This window comes from Rhincodon typus, chromosome 9, assembly GCF_021869965.1.
Source record: "Rhincodon typus isolate 14 chromosome 9, sRhiTyp1.1, whole genome shotgun sequence".
In the NCBI taxonomy this organism is placed as follows: Eukaryota; Metazoa; Chordata; class Chondrichthyes; order Orectolobiformes; family Rhincodontidae; genus Rhincodon; species Rhincodon typus.
In genome coordinates, this window is record NC_063340.1 from 73,837,896 (window position 1) to 73,855,217 (window position 17,322).

The 17,322-nt window shown below is 42.5% G+C and overlaps 1 protein-coding gene across 1 annotated transcript in view; it reads right to left on the bottom strand.

Annotated features, from left to right (window-relative positions):
- ryr2a (ryanodine receptor 2a (cardiac)) overlaps positions 1-17,322 on the bottom strand; it is a 450,194-nt gene that overhangs the window by 327,680 nt on the left and 105,192 nt on the right. Inside the window, exons 18-21 of the mRNA XM_048601350.1 lie at positions 16,847-17,039; positions 12,935-13,151; positions 9,256-9,360; positions 7,826-7,929 (exon numbers count right to left, since the gene is read on the bottom strand). Coding sequence (XP_048457307.1) covers positions 7,826-7,929; positions 9,256-9,360; positions 12,935-13,151; positions 16,847-17,039 — 619 coding nt within the window. The remainder of the gene's footprint in view (positions 1-7,825; positions 7,930-9,255; positions 9,361-12,934; positions 13,152-16,846; positions 17,040-17,322) is intronic.

Sequence of the window (17,322 nt, forward strand, 5' to 3'; positions counted from 1 at the left end):
GAATGAGGGCGTAGAAGGATGGGTTAGTAAATTTGCGGATGACACCAAAGTCGGTGGAGTTGTGGATAGTGCAGAAGGATGTTGCAGGTTACAGAGGGACATACATAAGCTGCAGAGCTGGGCTGAGAGGTGGCAAATGGAGTTTAATGCAGAAAAGTGTGAGGTGATTCACTTTGGAAGGAGTAACAGGAATACAGAGTACTGGGCTAATGGTAAGATTCTTGGTAGTGTGGATGAGCAGAGAGATCTCGGTGTCCATGTGCATAGATTCCTGAAAGTTGCCACCCAGGTTGATAGGGTTGTTAAGAAGGCATACGGTGTGTTCGGTTTCATTGGTAGAGAGATTGAGTTTCGGAGCCAGGAGGTCATGTTGCAGCTGTACAAAACTCTGGTGCAGCCGCACTTGGAGTATTGCATACAGTTCTGGTCACCGCATTATAGGAAGGATGTGGAAGCATTGGGAAGGGTGCAGAGGAGATTTACCAGGATGTTGCCTGGTATGGAGGGAAGGTCTTATGAGGAAAGGCTGAGGGACTTGAGGCTGTTTTCGTTAGAGAGAAGAAGGTTAAGAGGTGACTTAATAGAGACATACAAGATGATCAGAGGATTAGATAGGGTGGACAGTGGGAGCCTTTTTCCTCGGATGGTGGTGGCTAGCACGAGGGGGTATAGCTTTAAATTGAGGGGTGATAGATATAGGACAGATGTCAGAGGTAGGTTCTTTACTCAGAGAGTAGTAAGGGCGTGGAATGCCCTGCCTGCAAAAGTAGTAGACTCGCCAACTTTAAGGGCATTTAAATGGTCATTGGATAAACATATGGATGATAATGGAATAGTTTAGGTTAGATGGGCTTCAGATTGGTTTCACAGGTCGGCGCAACATCGAGGGCCGAAGGGCCTGTACTGCGCTGTAATGTTCTATGTTCCGTGTTCTATGTCGGCATGCTCTATCTGCTGCCTGCCAAATTGCCACTAAAATCAACAATTAATCCAGGGGCAGTGGAAAGGACAGAGGGAAAGATTTCCACTTGCCAGCAACCCCTACTGGGCAGCATTGCTCACGTTGTATCTCAGAAAATCAGAGACACTTTGCCATGATCTGCCTTGCACTGGGAGTTGCTCAACATTGGGGTAACCAAGCTCTACCTAGGTGAGGATAACTAGATTACAAGTCTCAATTTATAGTGCTTTAAAGCAAAGAAAGTTGCAAATAAAATACACAGGTTTACGTTCAAAGCTTTTGGACTCATATTGCATTTAGATATAAGAATCAGTTACATTCTGATGTACAAATTAAATAACGTGGAAGTGTGGCTTTGCGCTGAGTTGTCTCAAACTCAATCACATTCTTTATACTTGCCCTGGGTTCTGACCTGAATTAGTTCAATCAGTCTGCAAAAAGATACACTAAACATTCTCCTTCTGCTCGCACTTGTTCATGAATCAGTCTCAAAAATCCTTCCAGTTATCTTACTGTCAAAATATCTTCATTTAACAAATGACTTTTGGAGAGCTGTGATTTCTTGTGTGGGAAAATAGAATCATAGAATCCCTACAGTGTGGAAACAGGCCCTTCGGCCCAACAAGTCCACACCGACCCTCAGAGCATCCCACTCAGACCCAACTGCCTATAACCCACCTAGTCTACTGAACACTACGGGCAATTTAGCATGGCTAATCCACCTAACCTGCACATCTTTGGGCTGTGGGTGGAAACCCACGCAGACACGGGTTGGAATGTGCAAATTCCACACAGGCACCCGAGTGTGAAACTGAACCCAGGTCCCTGGTGTTGAGAGGTAGCAGTGCTAACCACTGAGCCACCCCACTTAAAGACAGTCCAGGACTGTCACTGTAAATAATTTCTCCAGAATTTAGAATCACATGGACTATAAGTTAGAAGAAAAGTTGGTTTGCTAATACCATTCCTTAACACTTGCAATGCTACTGAAGTAATAAGTGCTTTTTGCACAATTTCATGGTCCTCTGATTTCCAACTGTCATATTAGTGCTGCATACTCCTTGTAGTAACAATTTTATTGTGATGTAACCACAGGAAATAGGAACAGGAGTAAGCCATTCAGCCCCTTGAGCCTGCTCTGCCATTACTAGGATAATGGCTGATCTGACACTCATCACATCCACTTTCCTACCCTGTATCCATATTCTTGATTCCACTACTGACCAAGAATCTATCTATCTCAGCTTTAAATATACACAAGGTCTCTGCCTCTCCACAGCTCTCTGTGAAAAAGAGTTTCAAACACTCACAACTATCTGAGAGAAGAAATTTGTCCTCATTTCAGACTTCAATTGATGGCCCTTAATTCTGAGACTATGCCCTGTTATAAAGTCACCCAAAAATTCCCAAGGCAATGAGCCAGGCAGTTACACCAGCATAACACCCACTAATACTCTTCAGCACCAATCCCATTAGTGTATATAGAGTCAGTTGGAGGGCACGTTATCTGTGCCAGGACTAATGGGGGCCTGCGACATTAAGATTGCATGTCAGGTGCCAACCAGCTTCCCATGACCAGATAACACGGTTCCTGATGCTATCTGGGGAACAGACCAATTCATTAACACCCAGACCACTACCACCATGACAGAAGCAATAACTTTAACCACTTTGGCAGGACCTGGTCTGAACCTGATCTGGATGGATCTTTCTCCTCATCCTGTACCCATCCTTCTCTCTATGACATGTTCTCATCCCCTTCCTGAAACCAGTATGTCTTATCTCATTGGACATACCATCCACAGATTGTAATTGTACAGCACTTTCATCATAAAATGTCCCTTGACATTTGCTGGAAAAGCTCAGCAGGTCTGGCAGCAGCTGTGAAGGAAATATCAGAGTTAACGTTTCAGGTCCGGTAAGGAAGGTCGCCGGATGTGAAACGTTAACTCTGATTCTTTTTCTTCACGGATGCTGCCAGACCTGCTGAGCTTTTCCAGCAGCTTGTTTTTGTTCCTGATTCACAGCATCCACAGTTCTTTCAGTTTTCATCCCTGGAAATTTCATGGGGGCATTATAAATTAAGATTTGAAGACAAGCCACATAAGGTGATACAAGAGGAGACTGTCAATACTTTGGTCAAAGAGCTAGTATTTAAAGAGCAACTTCAAAGAGGAAAGACAGTCAAAGAGCCTCAGAGATTTCAGGAGTGAATTCCTGAGCTTGGAGAGTTGAAGGCAGTTGAAGGCTCAGCTACCAGTTGGGCGCAATTAAAATCATGATGCCAGAATCAGCTGCAAGCAGACATTTCATAGGGTTGCAAGGTGTAAGACAATTGTCGATTTTGAAAACAAGAATGAAAATTTTAAAATTGAAGTGTTCCTTGACCAGCAGACGATGTGGGCGAGCAACAGAGAGATGATGGATGAACAGGTTTTCCAACAAGGTACAGGGTCAGAATTACAGAGGACATAACATAGAATGTCAACCAGGGTGCATTAGACTGGACAAAACAAGCGATTACAAAGGCATGAATAAGCAGCAGGTCAGCTGAGGCAAAGCAAATTCAAGCAACTTGATGAAGATGGAAATGGGTTGTGATGGCGAAAGTGCAGATATGCAATCAAAAGCTTCTCAGGTTCAAATATGACACCAAAAGTGAACAGTCTGGTTCAGCCTCAGGAAATTTGCAGGGAGAAGAGTGGAGTGTGGGTAGAGAGTGAAGTCTGAAATGGCACCTGAATACAATGGCTTTGGTCCTCCCAAGATTTAATAACAGCCTCCAATTGCAGGCCATAGTTTGCGAAGAAAGTTACCACCACCAGCCTCATGCCGTTTAGACCAGTATCAATTGTAGCCAAGTAAGAACTTGAAAATCTTACTCCCCTATCAGGCCCCTCTGCTGCTCTCCCATTGGAGTCACGAAGTACAGCAAAACAACTGAGCAATTCAGAATCTCCTTCCCCTCCCCCATTTCTGAAGAAGGGTCTCGACCCGAAACGTCAGCTTTCCTGCTCCTCTGATGCTGCTTGGCCTGCTGTGTTCATCCAGCTCTGCACCTTGTTATCTCAGATTCCCCAGCATCTGCAGTTCCTACTATCTCTTAAACAATTTTAACCCCACTGTGAAGCCTCTTCCAAGGATGCCTACCTTGAAGAAGTTACCATCCTCCCTCCGGAAAGACCTCAGTGGATCTCTCTCCCACTGCAACTCTCCTGTCATCTCTTCAGTCCTAAAACTGCTCGACCATGTCCTGAAGCAAACCAGGTACTACAGCAACATTGCCTTTCTTAGTACCTGCCTACAGAACCGGATCATCCCCAATGGACTACAGTCTACATTTAGGCCTTCCCAATTTGGCCCCAATCGCGACAACTGCTATATTCAGAACATTGAGATCCTTCAAAAACATTTCTCCCTGCGACTCCTCAAACACACACTCGCAGCAATGCGCTGGCATCTCCGAGTACTACAATCAAGCCTACCCCAGCTCTGGGCCTCCCTCTCCCAGGCCTGCAAAGGACCTCTCCTGTTTTTCATTCTTCGTAGGATCCACAACCTGAACACACGATTCTACTACTGGCTCCACCCCCGCCTCTTTGACCTGTCTGCCTCCTCTCCACCTATCTTCTCCTTTATCCATCTTCTATCCGCCTCCCCCTCTCTCCCTATTTATTTCAGAATCCCCTTCCCCTCCCCCATTTCTGAAGAAGGGTGTAGACCCGAAATGTCAGCTTTCCTGCTCCTCTGATGCTGCTTGACCATGCTGTGTTCATCCAGCTCTACACCTTGTTATCTGAGCAACGTCTGCTCTACCATTTACTGTGCCTGGTGAAAATGTTTCTTGTTTCAAAATGAATAAATACACTATCATTATTCTAAAATCTAGTTCAAATTAATGCATTACCTCCAATTCTATACCAAAAAACTTGCTCATTAAAACCATTATTAAAATAAAGCTTTCACAATCAATTAATTTGTGATTCTCATTAAGAAAGATTTAAACAGAACGCTTTATCATACCAAGTCTGCCTGGCTACCATCAAGATTTTCAATTGCAGAACACAGTTTGAGTGTATTTTATCTCAGTAACAAAGGAATTAATTAAACCTGGGGAGATTGCCCCAAGTGGATTAAATACACTGCAGTTATTTAACACATATGATCTAATGCAAATATTTAGGCATTTCCTTTTACATTCTAACATCAAACAAGTGTCTCCAGCTTAAGAGATAGTAAGAACAGATGCTGGAGTCAGAGATAACACAGTGTGGAGCTGGATGAGCACAGCAGGTCAGACAGCATTAGAGGAGCAGCAAAGTTGATGTGGCCTCCTCTACATCGGTGAGACCAAGCGGAGGTTCACAGACTGCTTTGTAGAGCACCTGCGCTCTGTTTGCAACAAACGACAATACCTTCTAGTCACAAACCATTTCAACTCCCCCTCCCACTCCCTGGGTGACATGTCCATCCTGGGCCTCCTCCAGTGTCACAATGATGCCACCCGGAAACTGGAGGAGCAGCACCTCATATTCCGCCTTGGGAGCATAAAACCCAATGGTCTCAATGTGGAATTTACCACTTTCAAAGTCTCCCCATCCCTGGCCTCATCCCATGACCAACTGTCCCTCTCATCCCTGCCCCCTTGACCTGACACAACCTGTCCATCTTCTCTCCCGCCTATCCGCTCCTCCCACCGCACTGACCAATCCCCACCACTGCCTACCTGCACTCACCTATCACCATCCCATCTACATTCCCCAGCCCCACCCCTCCTCTCTCTTTTTATTTCACAACTCCCTTCCCCGTCCCCCATTTCTGAAGAAGGGTCCTTCTTAGACACACTACTGTTCTGCCATTCTCACATTCCGATCACTTAATCTGCATTATTAGCAGCCTCTCTCCTCCAGCACTCCACCTCCCCACTATAGCATAAATGCTGTCCCCTCCACACTTCATATCAGCTCTGATGAAGAGTCATCTAAACTTGAAATATTAGCTTGTTCTCTCTCCATGGATGCTGCCTGATCGGCTGTGATTTTCAGCATTTTTTGTTTTCAGTACGGATTCCAGCACCTGCAGTAATTTGCTCTGACTATGATAAGCTCGTAAGGAAGTTCAAAAAATAAATTCGCACATTGCACAGCACTGTGGCAGTAAATTTCACATCCTCAAAAAAAAAGTGCAGCTATTTTTGTTCAACTGGTATTCAATCAAGAGACAGAGCTAGAGACAGTCATAGTGGGTAAAGGATAGGTAAATCATTGCTCCTTAGGATTCCTAAATGACTACTACTGCTTTACTGTCTAGGAGAGGGCTGAGTATATTCTCCTTGGATGGTGTTTGCAGATGTTTTAAAAATTCATTCACAGGATGTGGGCGTTGCAGGCTGGGCTAGCATTTATTGTCTATCACTAATTGTTTAAGAGTCACACACATTGCTGTGGGTTTGGGGTCACAGGTAGGCCAGACCAGGTAAAGATAACAGATTACAACAAAAGGACATTAGTGAGTCAGATGGGATTTTCCTGACAATTGACAATGGTTTCACAGTCACCATTTAGTCTTATTTCCAGATTATTAACAAATTCAAATTACTCCATCTGTGATGGTGGGATTTGAACCCAGGTTTCCAGAACATCACCTGGGTTTCCTAGATTAATAGTCGAGCAATAATGCCACTAGGCCATCACCTCCCCTTAAAAGATAAGAACTATTAAATTAAGAAGCTAACATGACAGCAGGCAGCACTTAATGAAGACAACTTAGGTCTGACCCACCAGCTGGAAAGCCAGCGAGATCCATGTGTCGCCTCTTTTAGGAAAGGTTTGCTTCACACTGAGTGTCACCTCAGTGCATCAATGGACCATGGTAGGCCTTCTCCAGGATCAAGGTCCCTGGGGGCAAAAGTCCTGCCAACCGCCAACACCCTCCATGAGTTGCAGGTCAAGCAAAGGCTGACAGCTCTGAAAGGCAGAACGTAGCTGAAGGCAGTGGTTGCTGTAACTATGACAACTGCTGGAGGCCTTGGATTGTCAAGGCCATGGGTGAGAAATGATGGAGGTGAGGTTGCATGGGAGAAAGAGAGGGAGGAGAGGACATCAGCAGCAGGGGTGGCTGTCAGCCCATAATGGCTGTCTCAGTCAGGCACTGAGTCTTTAAGTCATGCCTCTGAACAAGAAATTCTCCTCCTCTAAGTCCCTGCAAGAAACCTTTCACTGATTTGCCTGTCATGCAGTTTGCCTGGCATTTGCTTAATAACAGTGGGATGAGACCTATAAGTTGGCACTAATTGCCCATATAAGTGTATCAATTAGTGATGGGCAGAAAGGCCATCTAAGGATCTTCCCATGAGATTAAATTGGTGGGAAGGCAGCAAGGTGGCCCTGTTTGACGAAAAGCCTCCATCATTAAACTCACCAGGAGGTAGGGCATTAATTTCTGCCTGACATTTCTGTTACTTATTTCTTTATCATTAACTTACAAATGAATTTCAGTGGATTTGAGACAGGCCATAAATCCCAGCAGATTATATTCTCAGCCAGTGAGAATTAATTCAGAAAGTTAATTTATTATATTCTCACTGGGTGAGATGCTCAGAGACGTCACATCTCTGCTGGGACCTTGCATGCAATGAATGGCTTATCAGAAGATGTCAGAGGCAATGGTCTTCTGTTCTTTGCTCCTGTGATCTTCAGAAAGCTACGACTGGAACAAAATCATATAATAATAAGCTTCACTAGGTATACACTGTAGGAATCCAAAAATTGTCAGCCTTAACAAAAGCTTTAAATGTCAGGAAAATATGATGTTTGTGACTGTTCCCTGTAAGAAGAAAGAGAATAAATAAAATAACATACTCACTTCAGGGTTTCAAGTGACATCTGCAAATTGTAATTTCGTTCCTGTTCTGGTAATTTGGAGAATTCCACCAGACAAGGATGTTGCCGTTTGTTGTCATCCCGGATCTGTAAGGAAATGCCAAGTTGTGTTAATATCTTCACAGTTGTAGCGGCATATTATAATCAAAAGCCTGTCTTAAATCTCCAAATCAACTCTAATTTTGATTATCACAAAGTTTTGGCAAACATAAACAAACTAAGTTAAAGTGTAATAAGGGATTTTGGCTACAGCATTGTTGTTTCAATGTTTAGCGAAAGTAAAGTTAAAAAATTCTCATTTCTGCCTAATTCAAATAGCTGAAACTAAAGGAAATGCTTTTTCTTCAAATAATTCTCCCTAATCCTGTCATGAAGTTAAAAAAAACGATAGAAGACAGTCTTGCTAAATTCTCAGAAGGTTAAATACTGTATCAAATTGGGTCTTCTTGCCTTGGGGTTGCTAGCTTGATAAAGTTGATTAGAGGAAGAACAAGGGGGTGTGCATTTTATTCAGCACCTACCTACCCCTGGTTTGATAAATGCCAGTCAACAGTTTCAAATTGGAGGACCACCTTAGCCCTTGCATTGATGTCCAAGGCCCACCCGATGCACAGGTGGGCCTGTAAATGGGTGAGCAAGTGTACAGCTGCTTAAATATGCAAAAATGTAATGTGTGCAATCCTAAATTTCAGGACCATTAACACTCCGTTTTTCTATCACGCAGCAAGAGATTGAAAAAACAGTTACTGAAGTGGTCTTTAGTGCTTTAAGAACACTGTAAGCTTTTTTTTGGAGACAGAGAGCTCAGCCTGGGTCACTAAAGAAATCTAGCTCATTAGTTACTCAGTGGTGCACCAGCCACAACCACACCCCACTCCTCAACATAGCAATCTCTAAGCCATCAGTTCTCCTCACACCACCTCCACTCACCTTCCCTGGTTGGAACTGCAGGCTGGCTCCACATGGGAGCCATTTGGTTTTCAGCCCTTCATAGCCAGAAGGTTGAGGCTCGCTCCTCTGGGATGCTCACATGTCATTTAAGTCTAACTCCAGTGATGGCTTGAGTCTCCCAGCAGTGGTTTGGCATCACACAAGTTGAAGTTCCTCCTTGAGAGCCAAGTAACATGTTTAATAGAACTTCAAACCAACTTGGGTGATGATGTAGCCAGTTCCAGGAAAATACACTTACTGCGTACTTTGCAACCTTTACTATATTCCGAGATACTGCTTTCTAACGTTGCTTGCCTTTCAATATAAAGGTTTATTTTCCTTCATTAGATTCTAACTAAAATAATCTTCAGCCTGATTCAAAACCAAATTGACTTACTTTTCCTAAGCTAACAGACAATAGAAAAGAGGGCTCCTGGTTTCAAAGTCTATCGTATATGAATTAATGGTACGTCACCAACATACCGGCCCATATGTCCAGCCAAGCTCAATTTTGTTCATCACCCAGAGCTCATGGATGTTTTCTGCTAGCTTTTCTCGAACTCGGTCCAGGTGAGGTGGGAGTACAATCTGAAGGTTCAAGAGAGAAACGTAATTCTTGAAGGTAAGCTTGCAAAGCATATTTTTCCCCTAAACATTCAATATACAGGAGTATTAGCAAAAGTCAGGGACATCATACATATATATAGTTTGAAGGATCAATAATGACTATATACAGCTTTCTTCTTTTGGTGAAATCTCATCCATTTGGATTTCACTGCTAAACCTCCTCTTCTTCCTCCAAAATAACAAACAGTGAGGGCTTCCAACACAAACACCAACTTTCCCACTTCTTAGTCGAAAACAAAAATTGGTATCCTAAAACAGAAGGCATGGTCCCATTCAGGCACTAAGCCAATCAAAAGAAAAGGCATGAGCAGTACAAAAAATGTCTATTTATATTTCCAGCAATTCCTATATTTCTTTCCATTCAAAGGCACATTAGATATACTTTGAGGTTATTGTGGCAATTTTTAAGGCCAAGAATTGGATCAAATTAACCATGGCAACATTGCCAGCAACATGATAATTGGTGAGTCAGAGAACAAACTATTCACGTCGGTAAACACATCATAAATAAATTCTGCTGTAAAAGGGTTAAACATCACATTCATAAACTATTTTATACCTAGTGCTCAGCACTTGTGAGTTGGCAAAAAAGTCATCAAACAAATATGATGCCTCAGCAAAAGCATAACACATTGTTTAGAAATCAAAACTTACACACATTGGCATAAGATGCCAGCAGCGACATAGAATCACAACTGGTCCAATACCAAGGGGTATATTTTGCTCCAATCATTAGAAAAATGAAACTGAGCATAAAGTGTGAGAAAGGATTCGTGAGCTCAGATATGAATGCAATGTAAATATTCTGCAAAATTAGCTTTGTTACATTGCAGTAAGAATTCATAAAATACTGATACATGATTTTAGAGTTTAGAGTCATGATTCATGATTAAGTCAGTGTGATGTGTATGAATAGGGTTTAATAAATATGTCGATAAGCCTCTGAGGTAACTTATGGGTTCACTGTGACCTACATTGTCGTGCTTTTGTGTTTCATTAATACGTTGGATTCTTTACAATACGGAGCATATTGCTCTCTAGTCTTACCTTGTAGAGTGCAATAATAAACAAAGTTTAACAAAGTTCAGCTCAAATTAAGACCTGAAGAACCCATAATAGAAGATGATCAAACAGGTGTTCAGCATTCAAGAAAACAAAGCTGTGCATTCCTTCCTTGTTCTCTGATTACATGTAGTATTCAAGGATTTTTAAACCTTGAAACCTCTAACTCTGAATCAAAAATCCATCTCTATTCCTTAGCTTAAATATCAACATCACAAACAAATTGCCTGGTCATTTTCATATTGTTAAATACACTCATAAAATATTGGTGGTATACAGATGTTAGTCTGTGATGCTGATATAAAGCAGAAACAGAATTAATCTATAACTTACACTGTGATGTTCCCCTAAAGTATACAAGCTATCTCTGGTTCTTGATCTATATGGTACCATAACTTCACATACTTAAACATTGTAGTTAAATCACAAAAGTGATCAATTTGTCACTCCCTGTCTTGAATGCCCCCAACCACAAAAACACAAACAGAAATCAGTGGACAATCCTGAGATGTGTTATAAAAGAGTAACACATCAAATTTGATGAGACATATTGATTTTGAACTATGTAATTTGCATTTATAACATATTATTATTTGGGATCTTGGTTTTGAAAGTAGAGGTAAATATGTTTTTGATTTTCAAGTCTCTTAAGGTGATTTATTTTTTATAAGGGTCAGAAGCTCATTTCTTCTACTAGTGGGTCAAAACTGCATTTCCAAGAAAGGATGTGACTTTTGCTAAATGATAAAGAAGCAACCTGATGAAATAATTGCTTAAGTGTTTTCTCAGTTGAGATTTTACAACCTCAAGAAAAGAGAGACCAGAGGCCAGAAGGGGGCTGAAGATCTGTATTACCAGATGTGCTGTTTAGCAGCCTCAAAGTAGTCAAAATCACTGACAAAAGTCCTGATTTTTTTTTCCCATAGAGTTTAGTGAGAACGTTCAGTGAGTTGGCCTGTGTTGGTGTGCCTCTGGAAGAGACAGAGAGAATCATATCTGGTGATTGCCAAAATTAAATGTTTGCAAACTCATTAGTTGGTTAAGAAATTTTAAAGTGAAAATAGGAGTGATACCTCACTGGGGCTGAGCGTCTGAAAAGAATATTGTGGGGAAAAAGTGTTGTTTCTTTCTACTTGCTGCTAATGACGACAGATTTTCAAACTATTCCATATATAGCAAAAATAGAAATTGCTGGAGTATCTCAGCAGGTCAGTCAGCATCTGTGGAGAGAAATCAGAGTTAACATTTCGGGTCCACTGACCCTCCTTCAGAACTGATGATAAATAGAATCATAGAATCCCCACAGTGTGGAAACAGGCTCTTTGGTCCAACAAGTCCACACCATGCCTCACCATGCCCCACCATGCCACATTACCCACCTTATCTATACATCCTTGAACACTACGGGCAATTTAGCACGGCCAATCCACCTAGCCTGCACATCTTTGGACTGTGGGAGGAAACCAGAGCACCTGGAGGAAACTCACAGACACAGGGAGAATGTACAAACTCCACACAGACAATCACCCAAGGATGGAATCAAACCCAGGTCTCTGGCGCTGTGAGGCCCATGTAATGACAAGGCCTGGTGCATGGAAGTGGGGGAAACCACAGGGAAAGGTGCTCAAGCCCTAAAATTGTTGAATTAGATATTAAGTTCCCTACTCGCACACAACAGGCCTTGTCATCACATTGGCTGCTACCATACACTACACATTGTCAGCCACTAAAAGTCACCGTTAGCAGCTATTCAATCCCCCACACTGACCTTTAACCACTCCTTTGTCTATCCATTTGTGTTTCTTTATCTTTGGGCTCTATCTCAACCTATCGTTTACTTCTCCCCACCTCCCCCAACCCCATTTTCTTTTCCTAGCTATCATCAGCTCTGAAGAAACTCACCACAGGTGCTGCCAGAGATTTTCCAGCAATTTTTGTTTTTGTTTCAGATTTCCAACATCCGCAGTTCTTTCAGTTATATATAGTTTTTCTTTTGTGTAATAAACTTGTGTTCTTTTTTCTGAAAAGTATATTGGATGCCTCTTGTGACTATGTTCAGTGAATGACCACGGCTGTAACCAAACTGCAAAAAATAAAACTTAGGGCCTATCGAGCCAGACCTCACTATCGGATACGAGTTGACCAGTATTATCATCACTAGGATCATAATAACTACAAGGGTTTTGTGACATCAGGCTGTAAATGCATTAATAGTCTTGAAAGAAGCTGCCTACTTGTCTTTCTATGTACACAAACATGAATATTATGCTAGCAGAGTGCACAACGATACTGTGTATTAATGTTCATAACGCCAGCTTCAAAAAAATTGTCTTTTTGGGCAGAAGCTCCAAATTTGCATCCATTTAATGCAATTAAATCTTCTATTTTAATATGCAGTTCCTACACCCAGTATGATTTGTATCTGTGGTGACATACAGCAATATGCAATTGTCCAACAAAACAAGCGCTTTACCTGAGATGTACCCACAGGCATTGGTGTAAAGGCAGCTTGAGTGAGTGAGATGTTAGGGCCAAGGAGGTCCCTGACACCATTATGATCTTGTTTGTATTCGTTAGTGTGTTCCACCCTCATCTTCTCTTTCGGAAGCAAGGCTTCAAAACAAGGAGCATAACCTGGAGGTGGCAGGAACTTAAACTCCCCATGACGACCGCCAAGCAAAAAACGGACTCTAAGGAAACATAAATGCTGCACAATTAGACAAAATGGTTGCATTAAAAACTAAACAGCAGAAAATATCATGCTAAGATCAGCAGAACAATAAAATTCTTGGCCAACAATTAAGCAGAGATTTGCTGCTCATGCTGGTTCAGGAAACACCAGACAAGCAAGATAGGATTCTCCGTGCAGGCAGTCATGAGGACTGTTGCTAAAACGTTCAGTCCACTATAACTCAAATGTCTTCTTGTACTAAATCACAGTGATAAAATCCTCCTCAAATAGCCCCACCAGCTGATGGCTCACAAGGCAGTCTCATTCACACAGGACATAGTACAGCACTGGAACAGGCCTTTTGGCCCACTATATCTGTGCCAAATATGATGCTATTCTAACCTAGACCTCAGAAGAAAATTCCACACATTCGTCTGAAATCTCATAGCGCCGAATGGAATATATTCCACACCATCCCGTGCATGGATGACAGTCACATTTGTCGATGGCACACTTCCAGCTTGACCGAACATGCCACCGACACCAAACTGAGCCAAGTGGTGAAATCCCAAGTTTCAAGCATCCAGAGAGATTCTGAAAAGCCCTCAACCACTTGAGCTACAAGTAAGGCATGAAGACCAGTAGGGAATCGAGCAATGGTACCGTCACTCTACTAGTAATTCGGAATCCCAATCTAATGTTCTTGGTTTTAATCTCACCATTGCAGATGAAGAAATTTGAATCCAATAAAAAAATTCTGACATTAGACGTTAGCCTAATGGCAGCCATGTAACAATAGTTGTAAAAACTCATCTGGTTAACTAATGTTCTTTAGGGAAGGAAATTTGCCATCCTTACCTGGTCTGGCCTACATGTGACTCCAGACTGCAGCAATGTAATTGGCTCTTAACTACTTTCTGAAATGGTCCTAACAGGCCTCTCAGTTCAAGGGCAGTTAGGGTGGGCAACAAATGTCAGCCCAGTCAGTGATGTTCACATCCCATTAATTAAAACAAAAATTGTGATTGTAGCCACCCAAGTCAGCCATCATCCATGTGCTGAGCTCAAACACTGAGACATCCAGTGCTGGTGGTATCACAGCCATTTACTATAGCCCGAACCTTTATGAAGTCAGAAACATTCTGCACATTCGCCAATGTAGCACTGGAGCTCCAAATCCAAAGTCCAGCCCCCACACACACCTATTTTCACCGTTCAGGTTGGGGAGGAGCAGGGGAATGGAGAGGGCATCACATATTTCACACTCACCTAGTTTATGGAAGCAGTGGCACATTTAACACTTTCACAGCCTCCACATATAATTATTTTGGATCATCCAATCCTCTTAAACTGACTCCTGGTCTTTATACTTCTTTTTGGTCAGAAGTGTAAGCTTTTCTTTATAAAACTATCATCGAAGATTCCTTCATTCCACCTAACTATAAGCCAGCATTTATTACTTATCCCTATTTGTCTTTGAGAAGGTGGTGGTGAGCTGCCTTCTTGAATAGCTGCAATCCGTTTGTGGTGTTAAGTACATCCAAAATGTTGTTTGGGAGGGAATTCCAGGATTTTCACCCAGGGACAGTGAAGGAACAGTGATATATTTCCAAGTGAAGATGGGGAGTGGCTTGAAGGGGTACAGGGTGTTCCCATGTATCTGCTACCCTTATCTTTCTAGATGCTAATGGTCACAGGTTTGAAAGGTGCTGTCTAAGGGTCTTCGGTGAATGTCTACACTTCATCTTGTAGATGGTATGCACTACTGCTCCTGTATGCTGGGGATGAAGGGAGTGAATGTTTGTGAATATGGTGCCAGTCAAGAGGACTATGTGGTCCTGAATGGTCTCAAGCTTGTGGAGTTATTGGAGCTGCACTCATCCAGACAAGTGGGTGCAGCATGCAGATATTTCAACAAGTTTTGGTGAATCATGAGATATGTTATTCACAGCAGGATTCCTAGCCTCTGACCTGCTCCAGTAGCTAATGTATTTATATTGTATTTAAATAAAATATTGTGAGGAATTCAGTGATAGTAATGCTATTGAAGGTGAAGGTCAGTAGTTAAATTGTCCTTTATTGGAGATGATCATTGCCGAGCACTTGTGAGGCACACTTGTTATTTGCCACTAGTTAGCCCAAGCCTGGATACTGTCCAAGTCTTGTTGTGTTTGGACACAGACTGCTTCAATATCTAAGGAGTCGAGAATGGTGCTGAACATCATACAATCATCAGTGAATATCCATACGGCTGATGGAGGGAAAGTCATTGATGAAGGATCTGAAGATGGTCAGGCCTAGGACACTACCCTGAGGAACTCCTGAAGAGCTGCCCTGGAGCTGAGGTGACCGACCTCCAACAATCACAACCATTTTCCTATCTGGCAGGTATGACTCCAACCAGCAGAGGATATTACCCTGATTCCTGTTGATTCTAGTTTTGCTAGGCCTCCTTATTGCCACTCTCGGTCAAATGCAGACTTGATGTCAAGAGCAGTCATCCTCTCCTCACCTCTGCAATTCAGCCCTTTTGTCCATGTTCAGTCCAAGATTATAATGAGGTCAGGAGTTGAATGGATTTGGCAGAATACGAACTGAGTGTCGGTGAGCAGGTGCTGCTTGAAAGCACTGTTGATGACACCTTCCATCACTTTAATAATGATCAAGAGTAGACTGATGGGCAATAGTTGACTGGGCTGAATTTGTCCTTTTTTTGTGTACAGGACATACCTGGGCAATTTTCCACATTGTCAGGTGGTTGCCAATGGTGTAACTGTACTGGAAGAGCTTGACTAGGGGACCAACAAGTTCCGGAGTACAGGGCTTCAGTACTATTATCAGAATGTTGTCAGGGCCCATAGCCTTTGTAGTATCCAGTGCCCTCAATGGGAGAAGAATGCTGCTGACTGTAATGAGGAACTACACAAATTGAGCACCAGGATGTCGTACTGGAGGCTCTTGCAGCAGTAGAACAGATGACCAAGAATGCTGAGAAGCCATCCAGTGTGAGAGGCAGTACAACATTGTCTGAACTTGCTACCTTCTTGCAGGTTGACAGCATTCAGACTTAAACCACTGTCCTTGCTATTGCCTGTCTGCCACCCACGCCTAAATAGTGAAGTCCAAAGCACTGCACCCACACATCCCCCCCCCCTCTCTCTGTCTCACACACATGACAGGCAAGAGTACCAACAAAACAACAAAAAAACATATTAATGAACATCGGATTTGTTGTTTGATAAAAAATGTTACGGTGAGGTTCTCAGCAGTGGTGTTTATTGCAGAAATCTGTCCAAGAGGATGCTCTGTCAGGACTCAGCAGATGAATGGAAAGGTAGAGTACAATGGAGCAAAGTGGTGAGGGGATGCTTCTCTGAAGGAACTGGAGTCCGAACAGATGCTCATGAGCGGGAGTGAAGATATCCTGGCTGTGTCCTTCACTTCACTCCTCTGTTTCTGGCTTCCCATCTCCGTACTTTCTGCACTAACAGCCAAAATAGCTAAACTGACTTAACCTGCCATTGTCATTGCAGCAGTCGTGTGCCTTTTCTAATATAGTGTGCCAGCATGCCTCTACTGCCAGAATATTGCAACCAGTTGGTGTCAGATTCATGAGGTGGTTCCACACTTGTTCAGCCATCTTTCGTGCAATATTGACACACTGTGGCACAAACACTGAACTGAAATGAACGCAGAAATGGAAGAATAACTTACTTTACTCCTGTAGAGAAGCTGACCACAGGAAAGAAGAGCCCATCAGTGTTGAAGTTTTCAAACATCCCCTGTACTGGTTGCCCATTAATTCGGAAGGAAATGCTTGGAGCGCTTAAATCCAGACAACAGCTGATAACATCATCAGCTTTTAGGAGGTGCTGATTTGGTGAATTTACCGTTCGGGCAACACAGCCTAAAGGCAAACAGAACCACAAATTTAGAAAATATTATCTCTGTTTCCGAATGTCACGCTGGGTAGGCTTCCCTCTGTTGGAAATGAAGCTAAATGTTCATTTTGATTTTTTTTTAACAAGCTATTTAAATTTGGATAAAATTGTGAATCACGATATTGAGATCACGGCAGGCAGACACTCAGCTAACGTGGCTCACTCGAGATGAAAATGGTAGCACATAAATTGGCATTTGAGAAGGTGGCATAAGTGTCTTTAATTCAGAGTGAGTGGCTAACCATGAAG